The sequence below is a fragment of the Seriola lalandi genome, unplaced genomic scaffold (genome assembly GCF_002814215.2).
Source record: "Seriola lalandi dorsalis isolate HSWRI2012SDOR001 ecotype SW California unplaced genomic scaffold, Sedor1 jcf7180002052942, whole genome shotgun sequence".
NCBI lineage: Eukaryota > Metazoa > Chordata > Actinopteri > Carangiformes > Carangidae > Seriola > Seriola lalandi.
Window position 1 is genome coordinate 137,363 of NW_019523495.1, and position 25,881 is coordinate 163,243.

Consider the following 25,881-nt stretch of genomic DNA (forward strand, 5'->3'; position numbering starts at 1 on the left):
CCAAAAAAAAAAAAAAAAAACTAAAAACAAGCTGTTAATTTTTAAGTTCCCTGCATGAAGTTTTTAAGTTTGAAACACTAGTTTACAAATCAAAAACCATAAGAGGAACCAATTCATCAATTTCACATGAGCTACAGGCCTGGTATTAGCAATGCTTTGTTTTCCTTCCTCTGAGCAGGCCTGCGTGATCACAGCCTCACAACAAGAGCAACACTAATATTGTTATTATTATTTCTTGGGTAAGCCAGAGCTACACAGGACTAACCTTGTGTTTGAAGTTTTGTTTGTGTGTGTGTGTGTGTGTGTGTGTGTGTGTGTGTGTGTGTGTGTGTCACAGGCCCACAAATGAGTCTAAAGTGCAGTGATTGATAGGAAGCAAAATTCATTATCTTAAAACATCACAGATGCAGGAGACACAAAATGTGAAAAGCAACATGAGTAAAGCGGCGTAATTACTGCAATCACCATCAATAACATGAATTTAAATATGCAGACTGCCATCACACAGTATATCCCCAAAGCAATAAAAAAAACATTCTCATGAGCAAAAAAAATTCCATCAATTCTGATTAAAATATTCTGTGAAGCTGCTCATTAGCATATCACTCTGAGGCGTGAAGGTGCAACTATGATCGTCAAGCATTTTGCTGCACAACAAAATCTTTCTGTTTACAGAATGTGTCCGAGCAGACAAAAGTGAGGGAAAAAGTTGAAAATATTTTCGCGGCAAAAAAAAAGTCATTTGCAGCAAGCTGTCTCAAACCAGCCAGCTAAAACTGCTCATCAGCCATTTATAGTAGTCAAAACCTAAAATCCTGCAGCCATGAGACCAACTAGAAAAAGCATTTACCATCTGCAATCTCCCAAAAAGTTTACAAATTGATGAGAGTGAAAAAATATCTAAATTCAAACTATTCAATTCCCTGAGTCAAAACACTACAAAAGCATTTTTGACGGTAGCTTTGGGTCTTCTTGTCTATATTTGTATGAGCTTTGCACGTTCAATAGTGTAATGAATGACAGGATCAGTCAAGCTGGACAGCGAGCATCTATGGACAGATATCGTGAAGTCATTACATAGATTTTAAAAGCATTCAATCATTGCAATAAGGACTTTGACATATGCGTTGTGAAGACACTTTGTTGAGGCTTCAACAGTACGTTTCAGATGTCAGTACATAAATGATAATGCCACTGTAAAGTCCTTGGCGGAGTAAGGCAGATAAATCTTAATAATTTGCCTCCTAGAGATGGTGTCATCTCTGCCCAGTTTCTGCTAAATATAGCACATTCTATTACAACTGGAGTTCAACTGTTGCTTCGTCAGATCCAAGAGTCTTTCTGCCTCATGATTTCTGTCTTTGGCTGTTTCCATACTCCAGGCTGCTGTCATGTGCCTTTTATCAGGAGAGGCTTGTTTCAACACATTCTGCCATACAGCCCAAATTTTTACAAGTGTTACACTGATATCTTATTCTTCTGCCAAGGTCTCTCAGTGCAGCAAAGGAAGTGCACAGTTTTGCCAGTTATCCTTTAGGTCCTCCTTCTCTTTGCATGGTTGCTCAGTTCAGTCGGGATGAGCACCTCCAGGTCTCCAGTTCCACATTTTCGTATTTCCTAATGATGAATCCTGCTGTGTTCTTGCAACACCTTGTGTTACACTGATATACACTGATACCACCGTCCCACACAGCCATTATCCCGCTGGCCATTGCACAGCGACACTCCCAAGGATGGGGGTTAGGGGCTTTGCTCAAAGAGAACTTGACAGATCTAATTGAAATAAGGCTTGTTTCTCTTTCACTAACCCAGATGTTCTCTACGGTTGCATAAGTTTAAACCAGCAACCTTACAGATGTGAGTTTGACCTCAAGCTGCTCCAAATTGCATTCTACGCTGTTTATTCTGCAACAACCACAGTCTAAAATACGAGTGGTGTCAGACCACATGATTGATTGGGAGTGACATTTTGTTTAGTGATCGTCCTCAAAACAACATTAACACCAAAATGCTTTGGCTGAACAAAGTGGACTCACTCACTCCAAACATACACAGCACCCCACACACCTCTTCACCAAGCACTGCTACACCCCGTCAATTACAATACACTATATATATACAATATACACATATACATTCAAGTGCCAGCAATACTTTTACTGTGACGCATTCTCTAACTTAATTAATGAACTCTAATTTTTGGAAAGGAAAAGGATTTCCATGTAAGAATAGTGTTTGTTCACATCAGTTGTAATTCTACAATAACTGAATAATTTAGACTATTGCGTAATCATTTAACACAGAGCTCACAAGTTAAAAAGCAATGTGTTTGGCTAGCTTTGGCTAGTTAAATTAATGAAAATAAAATATTTTACTGGACTAGCCTGATCATTTAAAATTAAGCAAAGAAAGAGAAATTCTTAATCAAATTCTGACTTTGTATAATTAGAAAATTTAGCTGATATTTTATTGATTGAAGGTCAACCTCAGTTACCTATATGCTGAGCTAGTGAAGTGAATAAACAACATTAGGGTGCTGAAATCCTGTTGAAGGAAAAGGTGAGCTGGCTTTCATAGTCATTCACAGTGTGCCTCCTTATTGATCACGGGGCTGCAGTACAGCACAGCATGGCACTGCGTGGAGCCCCTTTATTTTAATAATGTGAGAGGTAGTGACCTAAGCATCTCCAGGGATCAATTCAAAACCCTTGCCATAAAAACAGCCAATTAGTGAGCGTGCTTCACTGCCTCTCCGATGCATTCCAAGAGCCTCTGTTTTTCCATCCAGAAAACGAGTCCATTTTTCTTGCTCCAAGGAAAGCCAAGACCATGAAAACAAACACATAATACAGGATGAAGAAATGTTGTTAATGTAGAAAACGAATGAACTTATCACACGCCAGCTCACTTGTTTTTTTTTTTTCTCTGAACACGCATGTGTTTGCTGTTGGTGTCCGTGTGTCTTTGCTCATGTTCCCATGTGATGAATTCAATGGCACCCAACCACAAAACATTATTCCTATCAAGTTAATAGACCATTTCTTATTGTCGGACCCCTGGCTCGACTAATTCATGGCAAAAAAAAAAAAGTTTCTTATGAAATTTTTACAATCTCTATTGGAAGCTCCAATATTTAAATGCTGTTAAATGGCTTTGTTGTTTTTCTTTTTAATTCCACAAAAAGGAATGGACTCGGGTCTAGATTCTCAGACAATTGAATAATAAACTGGCAACATAATACTCTACCCTATGTAAAGTCAGGTTTTAGTCTCTGTGGACACCTTGGAAGTAAAATTAGACAGGCTCTGTAGTTACTAATACACTCCTCTGGCAACAAGAGATGGCACTTGGACAGATGAACACTTTCTCTAAAAATGCCTCCTTTTGTTTCCTTCTCTCAAGAGTTTGTGTACAACCATCCTGTCAAAGCAGCCTGGTGTTTCCACCAGGTTGTATCTGACAGTAAATAAAAGCTCGCTTGGTTAGAGGTTAGGTCCGTGCGGATGAAGAAACAGGAAAAGGAGGTAGTGCAACAAATCAGCTTCCTCCGCGGCTGGGGGAAGAAGACGGCCCCTCTACAGTCTCTCTACAGCCCAGCATTAGGAACAACAGTAGAAACATGATGGAGCCACTAAACACTACGGAAACATGCCTCCCTTGCCCTGAGCTCAACATCAATTTCTGCATGCAGCCTTGTCAGCAGTGACATTATTCAAAACAGCAAGAGCAAATGTTAATGAGTTCTTATTTGCATATTTATTTTTTTTCTTTGTTGAAATGTCACTGATTATTACGTACTATGATGATAAATGCATCTGCTCATGGAGCCTGATGTGTAATTAGCCATTAGTTGGAATGAATAGATCAATTAAAGGCGAGGGACCAGGATTAAGAGAAATCAAACCAGGAGGAATGCAGGAATGAGAAACAAAATAACACATTTAGCTTTAGGGGGTACCTCCATCGCTTTTACACTAGGCTAGAAATCCTGAAAGGGTTTACTAATCAAGAAAATATTCTCAGCAAGATGAAACATATCCCTCGTTTTATGGCACATTTTTAGCCCTGAAGTATGACTTTCAATATCAGGAGCTGCTTCCCATCGCACTAGCTAAACAGTTTATTTTCTCCTAAAAATCCACCTCGGTGTGAGAGATATGTGGATTTCCTGATTGTATTTATTCCTTCCCCAGATAATCAGGTGCCATGGCTCGGTCTATTTAAATTTTTTCTAAATCGGTAAAAAGGAAAAAGGGGAGGTGGACAGGGGAAAATGTTTTCGCTTGGCCTTTGCCTTTTTCCGAGCCCAACTATTCTCCTGCCAGTGCTTGTTATTCACAAATGAGGAAAAAAATGCATTACTGCAGACCAGATGGGAACATTCCACATGACCAAACCAATCAATCACCTTGGTGGGACGCAGGTGTGACACAGCCGTGCAGCAACACACCATTTCACAGTCTATCAGGCACAAACACATGGTCACCAATCAATGGCACCCTGAGGACCCATGAGGAGGGGTGCTTCTACGCAGCCTCACTGGTTCATGGCTGATGACTTCATAATCACACATCCATTCTCTCAGAGGAGAAAGGCGATGAGCTCCCTAATAACGTCTCCCACCATGTGAACACCAACACTGTAATGGATGCTGCTCTGGTAGGAGCAGTAACGTGTTCCCCTGCATCACACATTCACATGTGAGCTCCCCGCCATCGTCCCTGTCGACATTGCTAGAGCGCCGTCCGGGGGAACAAGAGCACATTTAACAAGCTGGAGAAATGTCCCCCAGTTGGATATTAGAATTAAGTCAGGGTGTAACATCAAAGTATGTGTTGATGTTTGGTATTAGATGCCAAACAACTGTTGAACAGTGAAACAACAGAGAGCCGAGGTGAAGGACAAGGAAGGATACACACATGGGCTAGGAATGCTGGTCCAGCTCCAAGCACTGGGGGCATATTTCCTTACACAGAAAACCCCTGCAAACCCTAAGCAGTCTTCGGTCTAAGAACACAAGCCTGCACTAAATAAAACACAAAAAAAGCCTGAAGGGGATAGATCTTTTAATGAGTGATCTCTGGGAGGATGGCATTGTATGTGGGCATAAACTGTAGCAGCCATTTAAGAGACATTTTTATTTTTATTTTTATTTTAAGCTGACAAAAAAAAGTACGTTCCCACCTCCATATTCCTGGCAGTAAAGAAACAGTCTCACAGAGCCGTGCTTCTCTCGACACTTCCCACACTTCCCACTCCCAGGGCTGTGCCAGCGCAGGAGAAAATGTCAGGCATTGTCAAGTGGGAGTAAAGGCGAAACTAATGTTTGCATTTTATTAACCAATCACGATCCAGCACAGTCCGAAAGAGAGGAGTGCAACATTATCTGGTGTTTTGTTTGCCAGCACACCCAGCATGGACACAGGACGCCTGGACAAGCAGTTGTGACTGTGGAAAAAATGGAGGAGGGAGTTAGAGAGGAGCGGTGCGCAAGAGAATTAACCAGCAACTGTATGCCAGGATGTTTGTGGCATCTCAACCAGGAATCAACCTTTGATGTATTTTCAAATGAGTGGCTTTCAGTTTACAGCGTTTAAGTGTAGAGCATTCACCTACAACCTGACTTGAGTTAGAGTTACTTGGTTTCGAGAAAAAGAAAGGAAGGAGGGCTAAAATGAATTACCTAACCCAAACCCCATCTGTGCCCAACCTGGGTTCAAACAACAATTCTACTGGAGGAGTTTTACCCAAATCAGCCCTGAAGTTGATCCCCTTTGTGATTAATACAAGCAGACCACTGCATTCTTAATGAACAGTCTGTGCTCAGCATGGTCGCCGCCATCTCTCATCTCCATAAATGTGAACTTGGATACTGCTCTGTATATATCAAGCAAGTGCTTCTATCCGCCAATAAGGTGCCTCCTTCTTGAAAAGACAAGGTGGACGGTGGATGATCTTAGGTAACTTAAGAACTTAAACTTAAGTTTTAAAGTTTAAGTTCAAGGCAACATCTCTAAATTCAAAAAGCACTGAAGTCAACGCCAACACCGCAAAATGCATCACTGTTCATTTTTATTTAGAGATCACCTGAGACCATGCCATCCACATTAATACTGAGTCACATACACACTGGCATTGTTGGTGTTTACAGTTTTATACAGTATGTTCAGCTTTCTTTACTCAGTGCTGTCAGCAAAGCAACATCAAGTGCTAAATTCAGCAATGGTTAATTGTTCCACTAACAGTATTTTTTCTGAATGAATCATTTCCTCTTTAGCTTTGCCCTCATATTAAATGATCTCTAACATCCTTCTTGGCATCAACTGAAGGCAGCATGAGGCAAGAAAGAAACGAGAGAACAGAGGGGGAGGGGAAGAGCAAGAGAGCGGATAAAGAAAGATGTAAGATATACAAAAAGGCAAATAAGCACAATCGGTCTTAGTTACAGAATGTGGATTTATCAAAACTTCTATTCAGACTTTCTTTTTTTTTAAACAGAATTTGACTCTTTGTGTTGTGCAAACATCTGCAAACATGTATATACAATTGTGCACAAGTATCTTGAGGCCATATAACCATCAAAGCTGCCCTCGGCATTGCTAATTCAACATGCATCACAAGCATTCTCTCACATAAAGCGCAGTGAAGTGACTGAAACGAGCTACATGAAGACACCTTATAAATACAGTCATGGAGCTCTGACCCCTGCAGCTGCTTCCTACAGACTCGTGTCATCGTATTTTGGCCATGCCCAAGCTCTTCTTTCCTCTTTAGAGTTACAGCCCTCCGGGCCTACTGAGACTACAGCTGATCCTGTGCAGCTGGACAGCATCACCAGTCGCATGCTGGGGGCCAGGGCCTAAGGAAGACAAGGAAGGGGCCAGGCAGGGCCAAGATGGACTGAGAGAAGCATGAGGGCGGGGACGGCTGGGATGAGTGGGGAGATGTGGGCGGCATGGGGAAGGAGAAAAGGGATTTGCGCCCTTTCAGCTCGTCTTCAGCTCTTCATGCTCGACTGACCGCAGTAATAGATAAGCACACCCTGCAGCTCTGCATAATGACTGGCTACATCCGCTAAACTGTACTGCACCACATCTCCTCGTCTTTCTTTTCTCTGCTTTCTGCTCTTGTCATATATAGAGCGGATATATACATTTTGCATGTATCACTGTAAATAAAGTGGTTCCTGCAAAACAACTGTTGGAGATAATACTGTATTCAGCTCTTACCCTGAGAGCTAGCAATATATTGTACGTGTGAATGTACTATACATGTGTGTGTATGGGTGTGAATGACAGTGTGGGGAGAGGGAGCAGCACTGGCAGCACCTGTGACCCACACTGCAGTGGAAACTGATTGCACACCTGAACAGCACCTGGCCACAATCACAGTCTGGGTCTGAGGAGGGTATCCCATGGGACCGAGCATTAGCACATGACACCTGCCCCAGTAAAAACACACTGGGGATGCCAGTGTGACGTGGGATTTGACACTTCACAAAAAGCCTTGAGGAACAATTAGAAATGAGAAAAGGGAAGGACTGGAAGAGATTACTTCCCCCAATGTAATACACAATGGCGAATGGTTGTATAATGTCTTTTTTTTGTATCTTAAAATATTTTTCACTGACACCGAAACAACTTAAAAGGAAAGAAAAGGTAACTGCACCATCAAACCCTTACTGAATGCTGACATGATGAAAATCTTGGGTACCAGCAACTTATTACCTTCCCTCTGGCTTGTGGCTTTTACCAATGGCTTTTTTCCCAGATGTATTGCTGGCAACAGAAAAAGATTGAATGAAGGCAGTATCTGTTTCAGCTTGTTATCAGAAGTTATTTGTTATTAAAGCTGAAAAAAGTTCTTAGCAAAAAAGGCAACACAAACCCAAAAAGAACGTAATGCAAAAATGCTGCATATTGCAAGTCCTATTAACATAATACACTGTTAACAACTGGTCATGATTGTTTTTCTATTTTATTATGCAGTCACTTGGGACAATTTATGCCAACAAATGGAACTGAGCGAGCAAATTATTTTAAACAAACAAGGTCAGAGATTATTTGATTGCTTTAGTCCCTGAAATTAGTTTTAAATTCTCACTGAGGCCCTCATGATATCGAGCTCTAAGGTTTCTCAGATTAGGGTGACAAGTCTATCATTTATTACAGACCACAAAGCAAATATATTAGTCTCTGAAGTAATGTGTTACTGGACCCTTCAAGTGACATGTTACTTTTGCATCTCAAAAGCCAAATCAATCATTAACCCTGTATGAGCTTCAGAATTTCATAACGGCAAATTAATCAGTGATTGATCAATGAAGTTCTTAGAAATTGCGAGAGCAAGTTCAAAGAGGGAGTCTTCACTTGTAGTACAGTCTGAAAAACATTTCAGTAGCCTCACTTGATTGTTTGTTCGTTCTGTGTTGCTGTTAAGTTGTTTGTTCCTGTGAACAAAAAATAAACAGAACAACAAAACATTTTAATAAGTGGTTGTCAAAAAGAAATCTGCTGCGTACTACAGTCTCCCCAGCTCTGGGAAAACTTTGTCTCTGGGAAGCAAAAACATATTTTATGTGTTAAGCATTAGTACTGTGTGGTCCACACTTTTTCTTATTGGGCTTGCATAATTAATTCCAATAGTAACAGAAAACTCCAAGTGACTGATGGAAATACAGACTAAGGCAATACAGCTTTAATAGAAAAAATAAAAGAAAGTATCTCATCATTACTTATGATGTTCTGTGTATGTGGAGTCTTTGAAGTTGGCAATACAGAGACAAAACAGGACAGCTACACAACCGCTCGCTCACACATTACAGTCATGTGTATGTCGATGGGCTGGGAGCAAGATGCATGCGGCTCTGTGCGTGTGTTGATGAAGGCATTAAGCTGATTAGCTTTTATGCAGGGCTAAAGCTGTATGAGTAATATGCATGAAGCACACCAGAGAAACGTGAGTGTGGAATTACAACTCAGCAGTTGTGATATCATGTCCTCAGGCACATGGCTGGAAAGAACTGATGCAAAGCAGTCAATGCAACAGTTACGCAGTGACAGCCAACATGAAACCCAATTTTGTTTTAAAAATATCCAAAGGAAAAGGTTGAAAATGTTCGAGAGCAAGAGATAGATAAGGAGTGATCTTTTAAAGCGCCTTTTCCACTGGTCAAAAAACCTGCCAACCCATTGGGCTTTTGTCGGCAATGGAAAAGGGTGCAATAAGTATCCACACTCAAATGACACTGCAGTAGACACGGCTATTTATGGGCTCTGGCTCCGATCGGCGCTGGTGTAAGCACAACACCCCGATGAACATGCTAATTTTTGCCCCTTTTGCTTCTGTAACGTCTTTCAGATCACACAGACACTGTAGACAGACCTGTCACCTGTCCAGCAGGGTGCTGTTTAGCCAGAAACACTGCGGCTGCACTGCATTTGGAGACGAAAGAGTGAGCTCCAGCCCCAAAGTATGTTTTAAAAACTCCAACACTTTACAGGAGCACCACGCCAGGGATGAGATGTGACAGATCTGTTTTACCAGTTTGCACGGCAGCGAGCAGCTCACTGTTTCTCCACTGCGTCTGTGCTCTGTAGGCAGTTGTGTGTGTCCTCAGTCCAAACAGAAAAGCAAACTGTAATGGCAGTGGAAAAGGAGTCGATCGGCTTTTATTAGTGGGTTAACCCGCATTTAAAAACCTGCTTATGCCTGCTCATTTCGGTGGCAAGGGGTGACATTACCCCTATTTTCCTCTATTCCAATAAAAGCATGCAAACTGTGACCACTGACAGCTGTAGATAGCAACGACCCTGTTTTGCTAATCAGCACAGTAACTTTAAAGTATTATCTGAGGATAGGTCAAAGAATCAAAAGGCTCTTTACACTTAGTGGAAAACAAGAGCAGTCCATTAAGTAAATAATGACAAACACACACACACACACACACACACACACACACACACACAGACACACACACAAACACAAACACACACACACACAGACACAGACATAGACATAGACACAGACACACACACACACACACACAGACACACACACACACACACACACACACACACACACACACACACAGAGACATCCACAATCCCAATATAGCGTGAAATAAAGGAGCAGAGTGCAGCTCCCTCAGTTGTTACTCATCGCCTGTGGTAATTGCCCAGATTGTTTGAAATCAACCTCCCCCACTGACTTCCCCTCAATGAGCCGACACCACAAGACAAAATCTCAGCAGGTAATTAGATCTAACCATCCCTTGTCAGGGCTATGAACTGTTGGCTATCACTGTGGCTAAACAATCAGAACAACTGAATGAGAGCCAACCCTCCATTACAAGACCTGCAGAAGACTTCAAGTCAAGCATTACTACATACAGAGAAAGAAGTGAGGTTCAGTGAATTACACCCATTGAACTCATCAGCTGCACAGGTACATGAGACAACCGCGATTAACGACTGTGTAAGTTTAAGAAGATAAATGTGTAATCTTAGGATAGTTAGAGGATAAAAGATTTTTGCGTTAGAGCCTTGTATTACAGCATGGGAGGCGACAAGCTTTTATGAACCGAGTCTGGTCTCAGAATTACCCAAACCACCAGAAGCTGGTTCAATGTGCCGTACAATGTAACTGACAAGGCTGTCAGGAGTCATGCAGGAGCTCAGTGTGAGGCAGCTGCTCTGTAGGCGCACAGGACTGTGTTTTAACTAGGTGAAGGAGTGAAAAATGAATTTCTCACAATCTTACATAACACGTGTTGAAGAAAAAAACTTAAAAAATATTTATAAAAACAAAAAATATCAACAGATGATAAAAACGAGGAACCATATGCACATGACAGATGAAAGGAACCAGTAACATGCAAGTTCAATATTCAGCCTAAACTGGCGACTTGAAAATTTTTGAATTTCGGGAACAGTCCTACCAGCACTGTATTATTTCCTCTTGTGATACTTCACCTTGATACTCTGGCACCAAATATCCATATCTTTAATTAAAACATGTAGACGCTCTAAATGGACTCTAATATGACTTAGCAGAGTCACTACTTCATGCCGCCTCATGAACCATGATAAACTTACGGTGAAGAAGAAGAGAAACTGACAGGGGGAATATAGCAAGGAAAGCGGGAGGAAACAAATCACAGAGGCGATTCTTTCAAGTCGAGAGGCTGTGCCCTCCTCAGCTTTTATAACACTCATGGCATAAATAAAATCAATAAAGACAATGTGACATTAAGGCCCCACACATGCACACACACACACACACACACACACACACACACACACACACACACACACACACACACACACACACACTGCCAACCCAGCGCTGTGTCCACAGCCAGGAGAGAGCAGGTCTTTCACTGTCACACACAGACACACACCCGGGCATAAACACACGCAGGCTTCATGACGAGGAGTGTATCGTACCATCGTTATCATGTGTAACGTATTGTGATAGTATCGAGTTACTCTGTGATTCCCACCCTCAACCAGTGCCACAGTGTTTTTGTAACTAAATTGACATTGACATACTTATGTGCACCAGGGTAAATGAACCATCCATCATACAGTCTAACCTTTTCCAACTGTTGTAATTCATTTTTAAGTAGATGTTTGGCATATCTGTGTGACAATCACTACTATCAATACTGTCTGTCAGGCCATAGGAATCACTAGAATGATATGTCAGCAGACTGTCCGAGTTTAGCCTCTTTAAACGCATGTGACCAGCGGTTGAGTCAATGGGACTCACATGGCTGAGACTTAAAAAGTTTGTCTATAGCACAATAGCATGAACAATGTGGCTGCCACCTGTCGGGCAGCATGCAGTGGATGACGTGCAGGTTAGTAAGAGGATTGTAGCACAAGAGGGTGGGGCTAAGATGCAAGTGAAGCCCAGACCAGCTGATAGATAGTCTGCCCTAACATGGGGGCCAGCCCCCGGGGAGAACAGTCATCGTTAAGCAGTCAGTGGCTCCCCGGCATTCAACCGAAACCCTCATTCTTCAGCTTCAAACTCCCACACGCTTTTCTAGTCAGACTGGGACCGCTTCATTTCAGAGGTCTGTTCTAGTTCTGTTTGAAATCACTTGTTAGAGGTTCGTGTTACTGGAAAAAGACAAAGTGGCTTTTCTTTACACAACAAAGGACTGTAAATCAGCTTATTTTTCCGTTGTTGCAAGTTTATATATAAAACAAAGCTGCAATATTCAATTCATATGTCATGTCATTTACCAAATACACAATAAGCCACCTTCTACAGCTAACTAATACACACTGTGACTGTATACTATAACTTCTCTTTGACTCCTTGACATCCATAGAACCTATGGCGGGCATTTTCTAATCAAAATGTATCTCAACAGGCTATGTTTATTTGGTAACTACATACAAGCTGACATGATTAATGTTTTTCATTACCTCCCTGCATAAAAAGAATTCCTGCTCACTGTGAACCATGCCATTCTGAGTACATTTAAAAATGTTGACAGTATACTAAGTAATGTTAATATACAAGAATACACTGCGCCTCACATTGCATATAGTCCCACAGTCAAAGATTATTCGTGCATTAGTGCAAAACTAAACAGTGAATCCATGTGGTCCAGTGTTTTTGTAATCAGGTATGGTTACAGTATGGGTTGTGGCTCACAGGAATGTTTTACCAGAACAAAGGTCCACTGTTCCAGTGTGTTTCAAGAGGATACATCATCAAAGGCAGATACACCAATGAAGAAGTTTACATCTCTGAGGTAGCAAAGTAGGAGTTGATTTGAATGTCTTTTAAGGTCTTTAATGTCTAAATCCAGTGCATATCAACTATAGCATGTGCATGTACAATCCAAACTTTCTCTACCATATACAGACCCAATTCCAACCACATGCTAATCATAATATACAAGATCAGAACACAGTGTAATACATAGTTAACTACTGTTTGCCTCCGGTTTCTTTGATCTGCACTATTACTGTTATTTTGACTTTTGGTGGGTACATGAGACAGCAGCAGCATATTCCACAGAGGTCACAGAGGATCAGACTTTCACAGTGGATTGTGCAGCGGAGTGGTCTGTTTTTCAACTGTTGCTCCTCCAGATTGATCTTGTACATTGTGTTCAAACTCTAGAGATCTTTAAATCAAATAAATTAAATCTGTAAGCTGTTTAGCCAAGCAGTAGTATGAATGCTCAGTTAATGGGCAAGATGAGAGAAATGGCTTGACTACAGTGAGGACTGATATTCTTTGCTAGAGCAAAAGAAAATATTTCAGTCAGTTGTTTTTCCAAAGGAAAATCTAATCACTGTTGCATTTTCAAAATACAAAGCATGGTTTAGATTGACTGTGCTGATATACCAGACTAAACATATTCATGTAAATGTGGAAAGTATGACATTAGGGTTATGTATTGGGCACTTCCCATCAGGGACAATACACTGAATAACAGGCAGGAAACATAAATTGGTCCTAAGGGCTCTGACACACCAAGCTGACTGCCGGCCACCTCTGGGTCATTTCTGAATGTCTGTAGCCATTTATCGTCCATAGTTTCTGCCACACAGTGTATCTGACAGTTTACTTACTTACTCTAGGCAGACCTCACGGTAGCAGTTTGGCCAACTCAGCATGTTGAATTCATGGTGGAAGATGTCAGGGAGGCAAAGCTCTCTGACTGGCTTTTAAGTCTAGCAAGTCCATGATTACGCCACTTTAGTGCACTTTTAAGTTTTAGCGTCTGCCTTGATTTTCCCTTTAAAGCAAGCAAATCTAGAATTTCACACACCTGACAGAACACCTGTTGGCGGCCTCAGCAGTTCAGGAACTACTCAGTATGTTTGGATGCCACCTGACTTGGAACAATCCATTGAGCAGTTCAGAAACTGTAGAGACTGAATGAATTCAGCCCTACTTCTACTTCAAGATCAACTGGAGCCCTACCTACGAGCATAACTGTGTATTTCATGGTTGCATGGTTGTTCTACCCTGTTCGTTGATAGGTAATAACCCTCCAGACATGATTTAATGGCGTTGCTGAAAACTCCATAAGTCCATGTAAGTCCCAAATATTATTGTGGAAAAACAGTTTAATAAAACCATACTCATCTTGAATTCCAGGCATGAGATAAGCACAGGCAATTCCAGTTTACAATCATACCGTCTAAATCTGACATATCACTGCATCAGATCAAATCCATATTAGGCAGCTCATAAGTATAATTACAGACGCAACTGAAGTGCGGCGAGATATCCAGTGTATGTGAAGCAGTCATGTGATCAATTACAAGAATGATAACATTTTGTTTCAATTCAGCGGCAGTCATTTGTGAACTAATCGCTTTGCTTGGAAACCAGTCTCCAGGGCCATTACATAATGAGCTGAGATGTAGTTAGCCATAAAACTGTCGAGTGGTTACACATCACAATGATGCCAGGCCAAAGAGCTGGATAACATACAGCCTTTAATTGTTATAATGGGAGAACATATTGCAAGTCAGTAATAGAGTATGTAGTTGCAGAAGGGGGTATTTTTTGTGATCATTATCAAAATACAAATTATAATTTGGTAGAAATAAATACAGCCACATATTTGTGTTTAGGAGGAAAATAAAATACAATAATAGCTAGAATTACCGCCTCGCGCTTGTATCCCCCCACCCACCAAGTTCATCCTTTACCATTTGAATATAAAATGTCATCACTTCATCATTTTATCCTATTTGATATTTGTGTTCAATTATGTAATAATTAGCTTCATGGCCAAAAACATGTTTTTGAGGTCACAGTGACCTTGACCTTTGACCACCAAATTCTAAGTAGTTCATCCTTGAGTCCAAGTGAACGCATGCATCAAATTTGAAGAAACTCTCGCACAGCGTTAGTGAGATATCGCATTCATAATAATGGGATGAACGGACGAACGGACGAACGGACGGAAAACGGACGGACGGACGGACAGAGGGACGGACGGACGGGACACTATGTTTATTGTAACAAAACCAGTAAAGTGACACAGGACATGCCTCCACAGGCCTGGTTCAGTTGTTACACCTGAACGCTGCAGTGAAAACTTTTAAGCGAGCAGAGGAGTCCAAGGAGTTTTTAATGCATGAACAGCTGAAACGTCCAGCTTCTGTCACTGCAAGTGGAAGTGTAAATGCAAACTTGACTAAAACTACAGTACTGAATAAAGAAACCATGTTTAACAAAATTGAGTAACAAACTCACTTTGATATAATTATTAATCTTAAATAACAACCAGTTTATTGATAATGGGGTGATAGAAATAATCCAATAGGGTTGTGGAGGTACATCAGACCAGAAAGGTCAAGAACCAGTGATCTAAGAAACACTATAATTAAAGGGAGTCACTGTTCCCAAAGTTAAATATAAAACGTAGAAAGAGAAATCTTCCTATCTATATCAGCAAACAAATGAAATGATGAGGATTATATGATAAACCCAAAGGCAAAGACCACAAAAAAAGTAACATTCAATCATCTACATTAAATTCAAAATGTCTGATCTTTCAGCGAGAGGGTCTTTGGTACAACTGTCTGTTTAACCTCACACCCAAAACACACAAAGCCCTGCTGCCAATGGAAGTTGCTGAGGGCAGTTTTGATGTCTAGGAGACAGCTTCTTATGACGGAAAGCTATACTGATGGCGTGACTTCTAGCCTGGGGGAGGGTCATCACAGGAGGAGGGAGAGGGAGATACAGAGAGGGGAGGGGGATTAAGGGAGGAAATAAAGACAGCAGGAGATGGGGAAAAAAAATAGCCCTGTAGCCTGGCAAGACTTGCAGTAGTGCTACCTCCAGATGCAAAATGTGCCTCAACCTCAATCAGACCATTTATTTTACAGGATGTCTTTCCACTACCAAAGGGCATGTGACGGGTGAGTTGAAGACAATCATTTACTTACCCATTATGTTCGAGTTCATAAAAGGTGTCGGAGACAATCCTTCATGGGGCACTAATCGACTGTCACTCAAATGATCACCGTAATGAGGGCTGTCTGCAAAACCCTGGGGGGAGAGATCAGAATATTAAGCACATTATTGGGCAACTTCACTAATTGAGCGCTATGGCATACCACTAATTAGTAAGAGGAGAGCACAACTGGTCGGTTATGCCAATGAACTGTCTGCTCTCTTGTACGTAATTGCCCCAAAAAATTAAAGAGACAGAGCAGAAAAACAGATCTCTATATCTGTAACTGGTGGTGCACATTAATGGATCAGAAATCCATAATACATTCTAAACCCCAGTATTTGCCATAAATCGTTACACACATCAGCTTCATATGCCAACTTACCATCACCAATAAACACATAAGAGCTGTAAACATTTGCAAGTTTGTGTCAATTGCTTAGCTCATAGAAAACAGCTGGACCTGTAGGAACCTTAGCTTTGTCTTTCTTACAATACATCTATAAAACATCTAAACCCTAAATATTCATTTTAAAGTTTTCTTTTTGGTTCTACCAGTTTAGCTATATGATAACAGGTTTATACACTATTTCATGCATGTAGCTCATAAGAAAATGTTGTTTAATACAAGGGGAAGAAACAGAGAGATGCGATCCTACATCATTCCCAGGTACCTGCAGCTTAAAAAAATTGCCTTTTTCTCCTGCAGCTTAACAGTGCCTTTTCATGACAGTTATCAGCTTCCGGGGCTTAGGTCTAAATATCGGTCACAGTATGGTTTTTGAAAACTCGGGGTCCCATGTAATAAAAGATATTCCGTTACAGTGCTAATCCCAAGCCCTGTGAAAATCCTCCTGTGCTCCAGTCAAATACAGCTCCCCAAACTACATTAACTCCCACCAGAGGGACTGAGCAGCAGTGGGCTTGCATTTCTATAGAGCTATTTTCACCAACTCATACCCTTTGCATTCAACATACAGTAAAAAAAAAAAGTAAATCTTATTATCCATCTTTTTTTGTGAGTGGATGGTGATGGAGTAATATCAAAGGCAGTGGAGTGCTGTGCTGTGTCGAGGGAATCCTCAGAGATTTCCTATTGTGCTTCTGCCAGGCCGCACACACTGTTAATCACACCATGAACAGACTCAATAACAACAGCGGCCCCGTGAGAAGCTCTAGCAAACTAACACACACACACACACACACACAGACACACATGGACTTACACACAGCTAACCTCAGCAAGCAAAAACCATTTGAGGAAAGGAAACGCTTAAAAGAATAGTTCAACATTGTGGGACTTACTCACTTTCTGGCAGTGGTTAGATGAGAGGTTTGATACCCTCTCATATTGTCCATTAAATTAGTATGTTAGCTTAGTTTAGCATAAAGCGTGGAAGGGGGAAACAGCTTTCGGGTTCTGTCCAGTGATAAAGAAACACCTACCAGCACCCTTAAATCTCAGTTTAATCTGTATAAATATCTTATTATAATATCTTATTATAATTAAAATTATAATATAAGTGTAAAAAGAAATAATAAGAAATAGACTGGCACAAAATCTGCAAAATTACAACTGTTGTATTTACACTTGAGTTTGTATACGGATTAAACAAACAACATACAGAGTGTAAGTTAGAGAGCTTTAGAGCTGGCTGTTTCCCACTGACTATCGCCTTCAAATTAATGGACAGATGTGAGAGTGGTAGTGATCTTATCATCTAAGTCTTTGCCAGAAAGGGATTTAGATATTTTCCAAAATGTCAAATAATGTTCTTTAAAATGAATCTTAGAAAGCACCTGATGGTAATGAACACTTCAGGTCTTCTTTGATCGTTACAACTACCACTGTGGAGCAGGAAAAGGCTAGCAGGGTAGGTTAGCAGAGCAGGAAAAGGAGGTGGGGGGATAATGGTTCATCCAGGCTCTCTGTGCACGTTTGTGTGTCAATGCAAGCACACTGTGTTTGCTCCTATAGGATCATTAGATCATCAATCACAGATCCTTCATCATTCCCAAACACTGGTGGCCTACATCTATCCAAGACACTAACACACGCTGTCATCTCTGCCACGGGGCTACATTAGCACTACTGGCTAAATAACTGTCAGATCACTGTGGCAGCATGCAGACCTGAGATCACACCTTGTCCCCCAATCACTCGCCACAGCATTTAAAAAGTCATCTCTTCCGCACTCTGTGCTGCATCCCAGGTGAACGTGTGGCTGCATGTGGCAGCTTGGGAAGTGATGATATGGTCATGATGGATGTGTGTGGGGTCGAGTATCAAGTCGGGGCAGGGCACTGGGGAAGTGGGGGTTGTTGTGCGGTGGCGGTGGGCACAGCCCTGACTGTCAGACCGCCAGCCTACAGCCACAGCTGCCCAGGATACAGCGGCTGGCTGGGAGCCAAGGTCAGCACGGCAGGGCTCGGGAGTGTTCACAGTCGACTGATCACACACTCGTAGCGCACCAGCTCAAACAAGCTCAGGGACAACGCTGAATTCCCTTTGTAACTGACTGAAAGATGAAGCACTGAGGATTTCTTCCAAGTGCCTTGGACAGACACTGTGAATACAGCGTAGATTAGGAAATTTCAGAAGATAGTTCTCACTTTAATCAATTATCAAATTCTTGTTCAACAAAGCAATGAGTTGAAACTTGTCGCTCTGAAACACATTTCATCCTCCATGAGCAAGGTTTAAAAGAATAACACTTGAGTCAGTTCTACAGCTCAACGTTGTTGTTACTTCTGCCTTTAAAACCAAGGAAAAGTAGAATTAGGGTCTTGACAGCGCAGGAGACGTCTTAAAATCTCAGGAACAAAAAAAACTCTGCAAACATTTAGAAACAAATCCTAGAAGGGTTGACTTGAGGGCAACTCGACTTGGTTGTAGATAAAACATTTCAGCTCTCATCAAAGAGGTCTCTTCATTTCTGAGCGTCTGGTGAGAAGTTCCAGATATTTAACCTCAGTGGCGTCATTATCAAGGTCATTGATGTCACTTGGTTTGTTAGTGGTCCTGGCCGTTGTAACGGCAAGTCAAACCTCTGTGGTAGTTCTCGCTACAGTAGGTATCTCCAGGACCACATTTTGCCATGATGACACACACCCACTCAGACTCAGACTCACAAGGTGAAAACGATATCAGCCCCACTTCTGCAGCTGGTAATAAACTGGTTCTATATTGGAGGTCACCAATGGTTGGACGGCAGTCTGGATCTGGAACCAGATCCAATAAATTATTGACAATGATTCAATTTTGACTGAGTGTTTCTATTGTAACCAGCACAGCTTTTCTAGCCTTTATGGCACTGGTCACTTGATGCTACTCATTGAGACTTGAGTCAGTAAGAGAGCTTCACACAGGAGAGAGTCGAGACGAGAGTTGGAGAAATAAGTGGGAAAAGTAGGAGAGTGGTTAAGAGGGAAAGAAAGAGAATATGGTAAGATTTGAATTAAGAGGAAAAGGGGAAGATACACTGTCCATTTCATTTAAAGATTAGGCACTTTATTTTAAAAAACACATTTCTAATAAGCTCTTTGTTATGTAGTTATTATATTATTACCATTATTACAGCCCTCGGTCATAGCTGTGATGTGAATTATAAAACAGTCGTAAAATGCATCTTTCATTGAAAAAACTGAAATCATTTAACAGAGTTTTATAGACCACGAGGTTCATAAGAAATGTCACTCACTTCTTGAAGCAGGATAGATAGGATATAATTTTATACGCTATATAAATCAAGTCTGTATCAATATAAGGTGTGTACGCAGCTGTGTGTGAGTGTGGAGAATATGGCATATGAGTGTTTGAGTGCACGCCTTATGGAGGCGCAAACAGCTGTCTGCTGGCTGATGCTGTGCCTTGCAATGTCAGAAACACTCATTTATATGCACCTGGAGCAAAGATATCTCAAGCGTCTCTGTCTTATAATTCAAATCAAGCTGCCTATGTTACCATAGCCTGTAGATGTTCATTCGGGAAGGGCACAGAGAAATAAACAAGGTAACGCAGCCCGAGTGGCTCTGACATTTAACTGAATTCTAATAGAAAGTGACAGGAGATTGACATTAAATGAAATTCATACAGGGCATCTAGAACAACCAATGTGTGAGAGACAAACAAACAGGGGAAGAGCTGTTCACACTTGCTCACACTTCGACTAAACAATGGAAGTACAGTTTAAACATGCAATGTTACCCATTATTATGTTATTATTATACAAATGCATCACACTTGAAATTATTTTGAGCATGACTTCCCCTTACAAAAAGCAATACACTAAAATCAGGCTACAGTGATTACAATGAATATTTAACTCAAATATCTAAGTTAATGTCAATAATTTACACTGCTTCAAGGGAACTAATGATCATTTTAAAATGAAATTCTCATTTTCTTCTTCTGTGTAGATCTGTGATCGTAAACAAAATGTCATTATACAGTCTGAAGTATTGAATTGCTCAGAAGCACAGAAGACTGACCTTCCTTGCACAGTGCAGAATAATAAAGCAGCTTCATATCAGTCCTAGAGTATTTGGATGTACAACAGAAAACAGTTTAAATTTGTGTATTTCTCGCAGAGGGAATTTAGTTTTTTTAAATAGGCTACTTTTGAAAATATGGCTGTGGATGAATTGGTTCATTTTGGTTCAATTTACCCCTTGCTGCTTCAGGGCAGAGGCAGGAGTCATGTTTCCCAGCATTCAGTCAAATAGTAACTGGTTGCCATTTTCAGTGACAAATAAAATTTACTGTAAATACATTACAATAAATTATCGGAATTTCCCCCAAACCTAATGGGTTCGTCTGTGGCCCAGGCCCCATTCTTCCACCAACATCAGTGCAAATTGGATCGGCACTTTTTGCCTAATCCTGATGGCAAATAAACAAACATGGATGAAAACAGAACCTCCATGGTAGAGGTAATTAGAGCTACAACGATTACTTGATTAATCACATCATCGATTGATCCATAGAAATTTAAGTAGAAGCTATTTTGATCACAACACAGAGAATTCTCTGAATCCAGTTTGTTAAATGTGGGGATTTGCTTTGTTTCTCTGTTTTATATCATTCTAAATTAAATATCTTCGGATTGAAAGTTGTACAAAACAAGACATCTGAAGATGTCGCCTTTTGCTCTGAGAAACTTGGATGGGCACTTGTTCTCTCTTTAATTTTTTTACATTTGGCAGGCTATATCAGATCCATGAAACTAGTTTTGCATACCATCTGCACAACAAATTCAGATCGGCAAAAAGAAAAACAGCCATCAGTATATTAAGCCCTACATTCTGTCACAGAGAAATATGTCCATTACAGGTCATACAACACGGCATTGTGAATGTACCATTTTGATGTAATGATGTTGAATGTAATGTGTTAAATGATGCGCTGTGGAGCAGAAAGGTCATTCAAGAGGTGGTAAGCTGTCGGTCATCTTACCCGGGCGGACTCGTAGGAAGGGCTGGACTCGCCACCTGGGGCCCAAGACGCTTGGTTGGTCCGCTCATCCATACCTGTCAGAGACAGAGATTCACAACTCAGTCTGCAAGTCCAGATTACTCATATAGTTGAATGTACATGCAGTACTACTACATTCTCTGTACCTCTCTCTCTCTCTCTCTCTCTCTCTCACACACACACACTCACAAACACACACACACAGAATGAAGACGTTGTGAACAACTGAATCACAAGGACAAGGATCTGGTCATTAACTACGCAGTGTCTCTGTGGTTGTATTCAACAGGAAGGGGCCTCACAACCACAGTCAGAGGTCAAAATCATGAATCCACTTGCATTCTTCAGAGGTGACCTGCATAAATGTTGGCAAAGACTTACATCATATCTAAGGTCTGATTAACATGTCACTCAAGTAAATACTATAATAGTCAAAGTAATGCCACATTATCTCCCTTCATGACAGGGATATGATTTTACAACTTAAATATGTTTTTCCCATTTGGAAATGAAAAGGAAAAATGACTCATTAATATCCTCAAGGATTATGTTTCATGACACAAAAATAATTTTTAATGGTGTCATTTATTTACATGAATCGTAGCCAAAGATAAGAGTTCTTTTATATACCTCGACGTAAAAAAGAAGGAAGTTACAGCTTCATGATTTGGCATTGATGTATGCCAGGCTACGTCCAAACAGCTGAGCACTGAAACTTAATTTAACAAATTTTTTAAGTTAAAGAAAACCTCTGTGTTTCAGAAGTCAAACAGAACAGAATAACAAAACAAACCAAATAAAATCAATAACTCAAACTAAACTGCGAAGGTAGACCATCTGGCATATGTTCAAAAATATAATAACTGATCTTTACAATCTAATTTATGTGATATAGTCAGTAAAAAATATTTGATGCCTCAATTGTTCCTGCTGTATGAGACAATATTGTGTTGCAGTAACAGCCAAAGTCCACGCAAACAAAACATAATTGCAGAGCAGGTAAAGCATCAACATTCTCCAAGTTATTGATTGTCCCTGTTGTAATTTCATCTGTCTCCGTATAATGCAATACCGTTTGTTCATTTTCAACTTCAAATATAAAAAAATATCAAGTTGAAAGAAATTGTGTATGCTCAGGAAAATAACAACATAGCAAGCAGCAAACAGAACTTTTCAATATTAAACATATTTTTAACCTTAAAATGTAACAAATGGTATGTCCTAAGGTGCCGCCACACAGCAAGCTTTAGCATTTAATTCAAGAAGCAGAATTCATACGACTGAAATAAACAACTGCAACAAAAGCAGAAGTAGGATATACGCAGCAAAAAGCAAGCCTGCATGTAATCACAGATCAAAACTTGTTCAACTTGTTCTCTGATTCAAAAAGTGTAGCTCCACATAAAGACTATAGCTATTAATTCAATTCAACTAAGTTTAATGCAGCTGAACTGGTTCTCTCTATGCATCAGTAAAGGTATTCATTTCATACAGAGCTCTTCAGTGTTACAAAGACATGATGGAAATGTGTTATGATATTTGAAGGTACCACAAATGAAGACCATGGCCAATTTGAGATGTGATAAAATTCACATTTTGTAGACGCTGTAGATGCTAGTTTTGCAGTATAACTACACATGTATTTTCATACTGCCAATCAATTCTTAGTCAGAAACTTCTTGCAGATCTAATTATATACTTAACCAGAAAGTCAGTGACATATCTCTGACCAGAACTCACGCTCCAGTGGGCAAAGTTCAAGATGAGTTTCATCCTGACAACATGATGTTTTACTGATTGCACGCGGCAGATTCATTTCCTCTTCTTCAGTGTCTTTATGGAAAAAACGTATACTTCATTTGCCTGGGTTATCATTCACATTCATACTCGTGTTACTGACTGAACTACTAATGGTGACTGCTACATGTGTAACTAACAGCGCATGGGTCTAAATTTTCTTAGTGTGACAACACCAGTGTGACATTTTGTAACTCAACTGAGGCCCTTCACACGCTGAATGTAACAATGGTCAGTGTTTGCTCTCTGGGCCACTGGCTGTCATCTCGTCTGATTACCATCTCTTACCAGGGCTCAAGGGTCCCCTCTCTTCTCCTTGCACAGACAGCCGGCACAATAAGATTACTCACTGACACGAAAGAAAACACGAATGCACTGGCTATAATGTAAAGATAATGAATTAGGAGAACCGATGCAGCTCTTCTGCTGAGTACTCTGTGTCAAAGATGTTCAAAAAAAGAAAGGAGAGCCATGCTGTTTAATGCTGCAATAATCACAATCGTTTTATTTTCACACTGAACCAAATTAGTGTCAAGGGCCTTGCAGTGATGGACCCATGAATTAACTCTAAACTCTATACTCGCAGTGCTATCAAGCTTTTTGGCCTCTTTTAGCTCACTGTTTGGCAGAGCCACACATTTACATTACTCACAAATGACCATGTCTCCAGCAGCAGCAGCAAGCAGCTAAAAAGCTCTGAAAACTCTACCAAACTGCATGCAGACAAAGTTCGAGACTAGCTGGTGAACATATACTCTGTTGTCAGTTTATTAGGTTTAGTATGTACAGTCATGAAGGCTATAATGTTGAATTATCCACTGTTACAAAGAGGTGTTACTAATATATATTCACCATTTAAATCACTGAGGCTAAATATCTAAAGCACCAGCTACGGTTACCGTTGTACTGTTGTAATACATCAGATGGGTTTTAATCATTTTCTAATGAAACAAATAATAGTGAACTAATATAGATTTGTAGAAATTAAGTAGAGAATTTCACCGTTGGACGACCCGACATGATATATTCATGTTTGGTTACATTTTGGGTCCGTTCCAGAGGAAAAGGGTGGGCTAGTGAACGTAACAAAGCTTTAGATGAAAGATGGCTGCACTAGAGGGAGGCCCTTGAGGGAAATTATCATCCTGTCTCGCTTTGTCCCGGTCACTACTTCCAACACTGCATGAGGATTCAATCTTATGCATTTACTTGTGATGGACGTTACTACTGCACTTGCAGAGAGCAGGCTTTTTAAAAAACACTTAACTAGAAAAACCATATTCAACTATTTCATTAGAGGCCATATTGTGGATACACTTTGTATCCTTGAATGTAATAAGTATGGTGACCCTCGTGAATTTTTATAGCCTGCATTAATTAAAGACACACAGATGAGATGTAAGTAGGATTCAGAACGCACAAGAACTTTAAATCTGATCATTAACTATACAGTTTAAATTTCTTGTAAACCTGTGGTGAGAATGTGGAGGGCTGACGGAGTAAGCACAGATGTTGTTATAATAACTGACTGCTGATTTATTACAGTCTCTACTGGGTCATTCATAAACAGATACATATTTCCCAAGCCGTTAATTCAGTAAAAACCCAACCAACAGAAAGACTAAGGCATTTTTTGCACGAACGGAGAGATTTCAGAGACTTGAATGAAATACTCCTGATGTCACATCATCCAACAAGGCTGAAGTGCTGGAAAAAGCCACCTTATCATACAGCAGGGGAAAAAATGTCCAAATATCAGCTTGTTAATTTACAATTTCACACCCAGTAATGATGCCTCATCTCGGTATTCAGTGAATAAGCAAGGACAGGCAGTCCCACACTGAGGAGCCAATCTATTTTCTCCATTTAAAGTTTATCCACACGTAACCTGAATGGTTTGGTTAAAGCAAACTTTGGTGAGCTTTCCCATTTACTGTAGTACTACTCATTTGGCCTTGTGTGAAAGTCGTCAATCGAATTGTGGTGCAGTAATCCTTCCAGTTTAACATGCAGTCAATATGCAGTCTAATAATACTAATAATGCTCAGTTATTTCTTCATGAGCTCTTTGTGACACCAGTGAATAAACACAAAAGAAGCAATAAATGCACAACTTGTTGTCAGTTACCAGAATTTGATTTCCCCACATATTTGCATGAAGCACCGCTGATGCAGATGAAAGATGAAGATGAAAGACTGTCCAATCAGTGAGTTACCTGTCTATATGCATTTTTGTTTGCTCCTCTTGGTTCTGTTGTAAAACGTCAGTGTGAACACAAATGGGATCAAATGAACCAAACTACAGTGTGAAAGCTCCCTTAAACACAACAGCATAACACGCACCGTTTTAAATTATCTACCTAACAGTGCCTTTACTGCTGTTAATATCAAGTAATACATAGAAAGCATAATGATGATGTTTCTTGTTTGTTTGTTTTTGATTCATGAAAACTGGATCTGTTTATGATTTGTCACAAAATACCTTGAAAGATGTTTTGTTTTATTTATTAGAAAGTTGAATTGTATGGATAGAAAGAAAGAAAGAAAGAAAGAAAGAAAGAAAGAGAGACAGAGAGAGAGAGAGAGAGAGAGAGAGAGAAATTACAGGTAAAACCAAATTAGTTCTGAATAATACAGAAAACTATTGTAAAAACAGAAGCTTT

General features: G+C 40.3%; 1 protein-coding gene across 7 annotated transcripts in view; it reads right to left on the bottom strand.

Moving 5' to 3' along the window:
* The window catches only part of tcf12 (transcription factor 12), an 84,881-nt gene that overhangs the window by 43,477 nt on the left and 15,523 nt on the right, over nucleotides 1-25,881 (bottom strand). For all 7 annotated transcript variants that reach the window (XM_087172465.1, XM_087172464.1, XM_087172466.1 and 4 more), the window contains exons 4-5: nucleotides 21,405-21,478; nucleotides 15,942-16,044 (exon numbers count right to left, since the gene is read on the bottom strand). In XM_087172465.1, coding sequence (XP_087028591.1) covers nucleotides 15,942-16,044; nucleotides 21,405-21,478 — 177 coding nt within the window. The remainder of the gene's footprint in view (nucleotides 1-15,941; nucleotides 16,045-21,404; nucleotides 21,479-25,881) is intronic.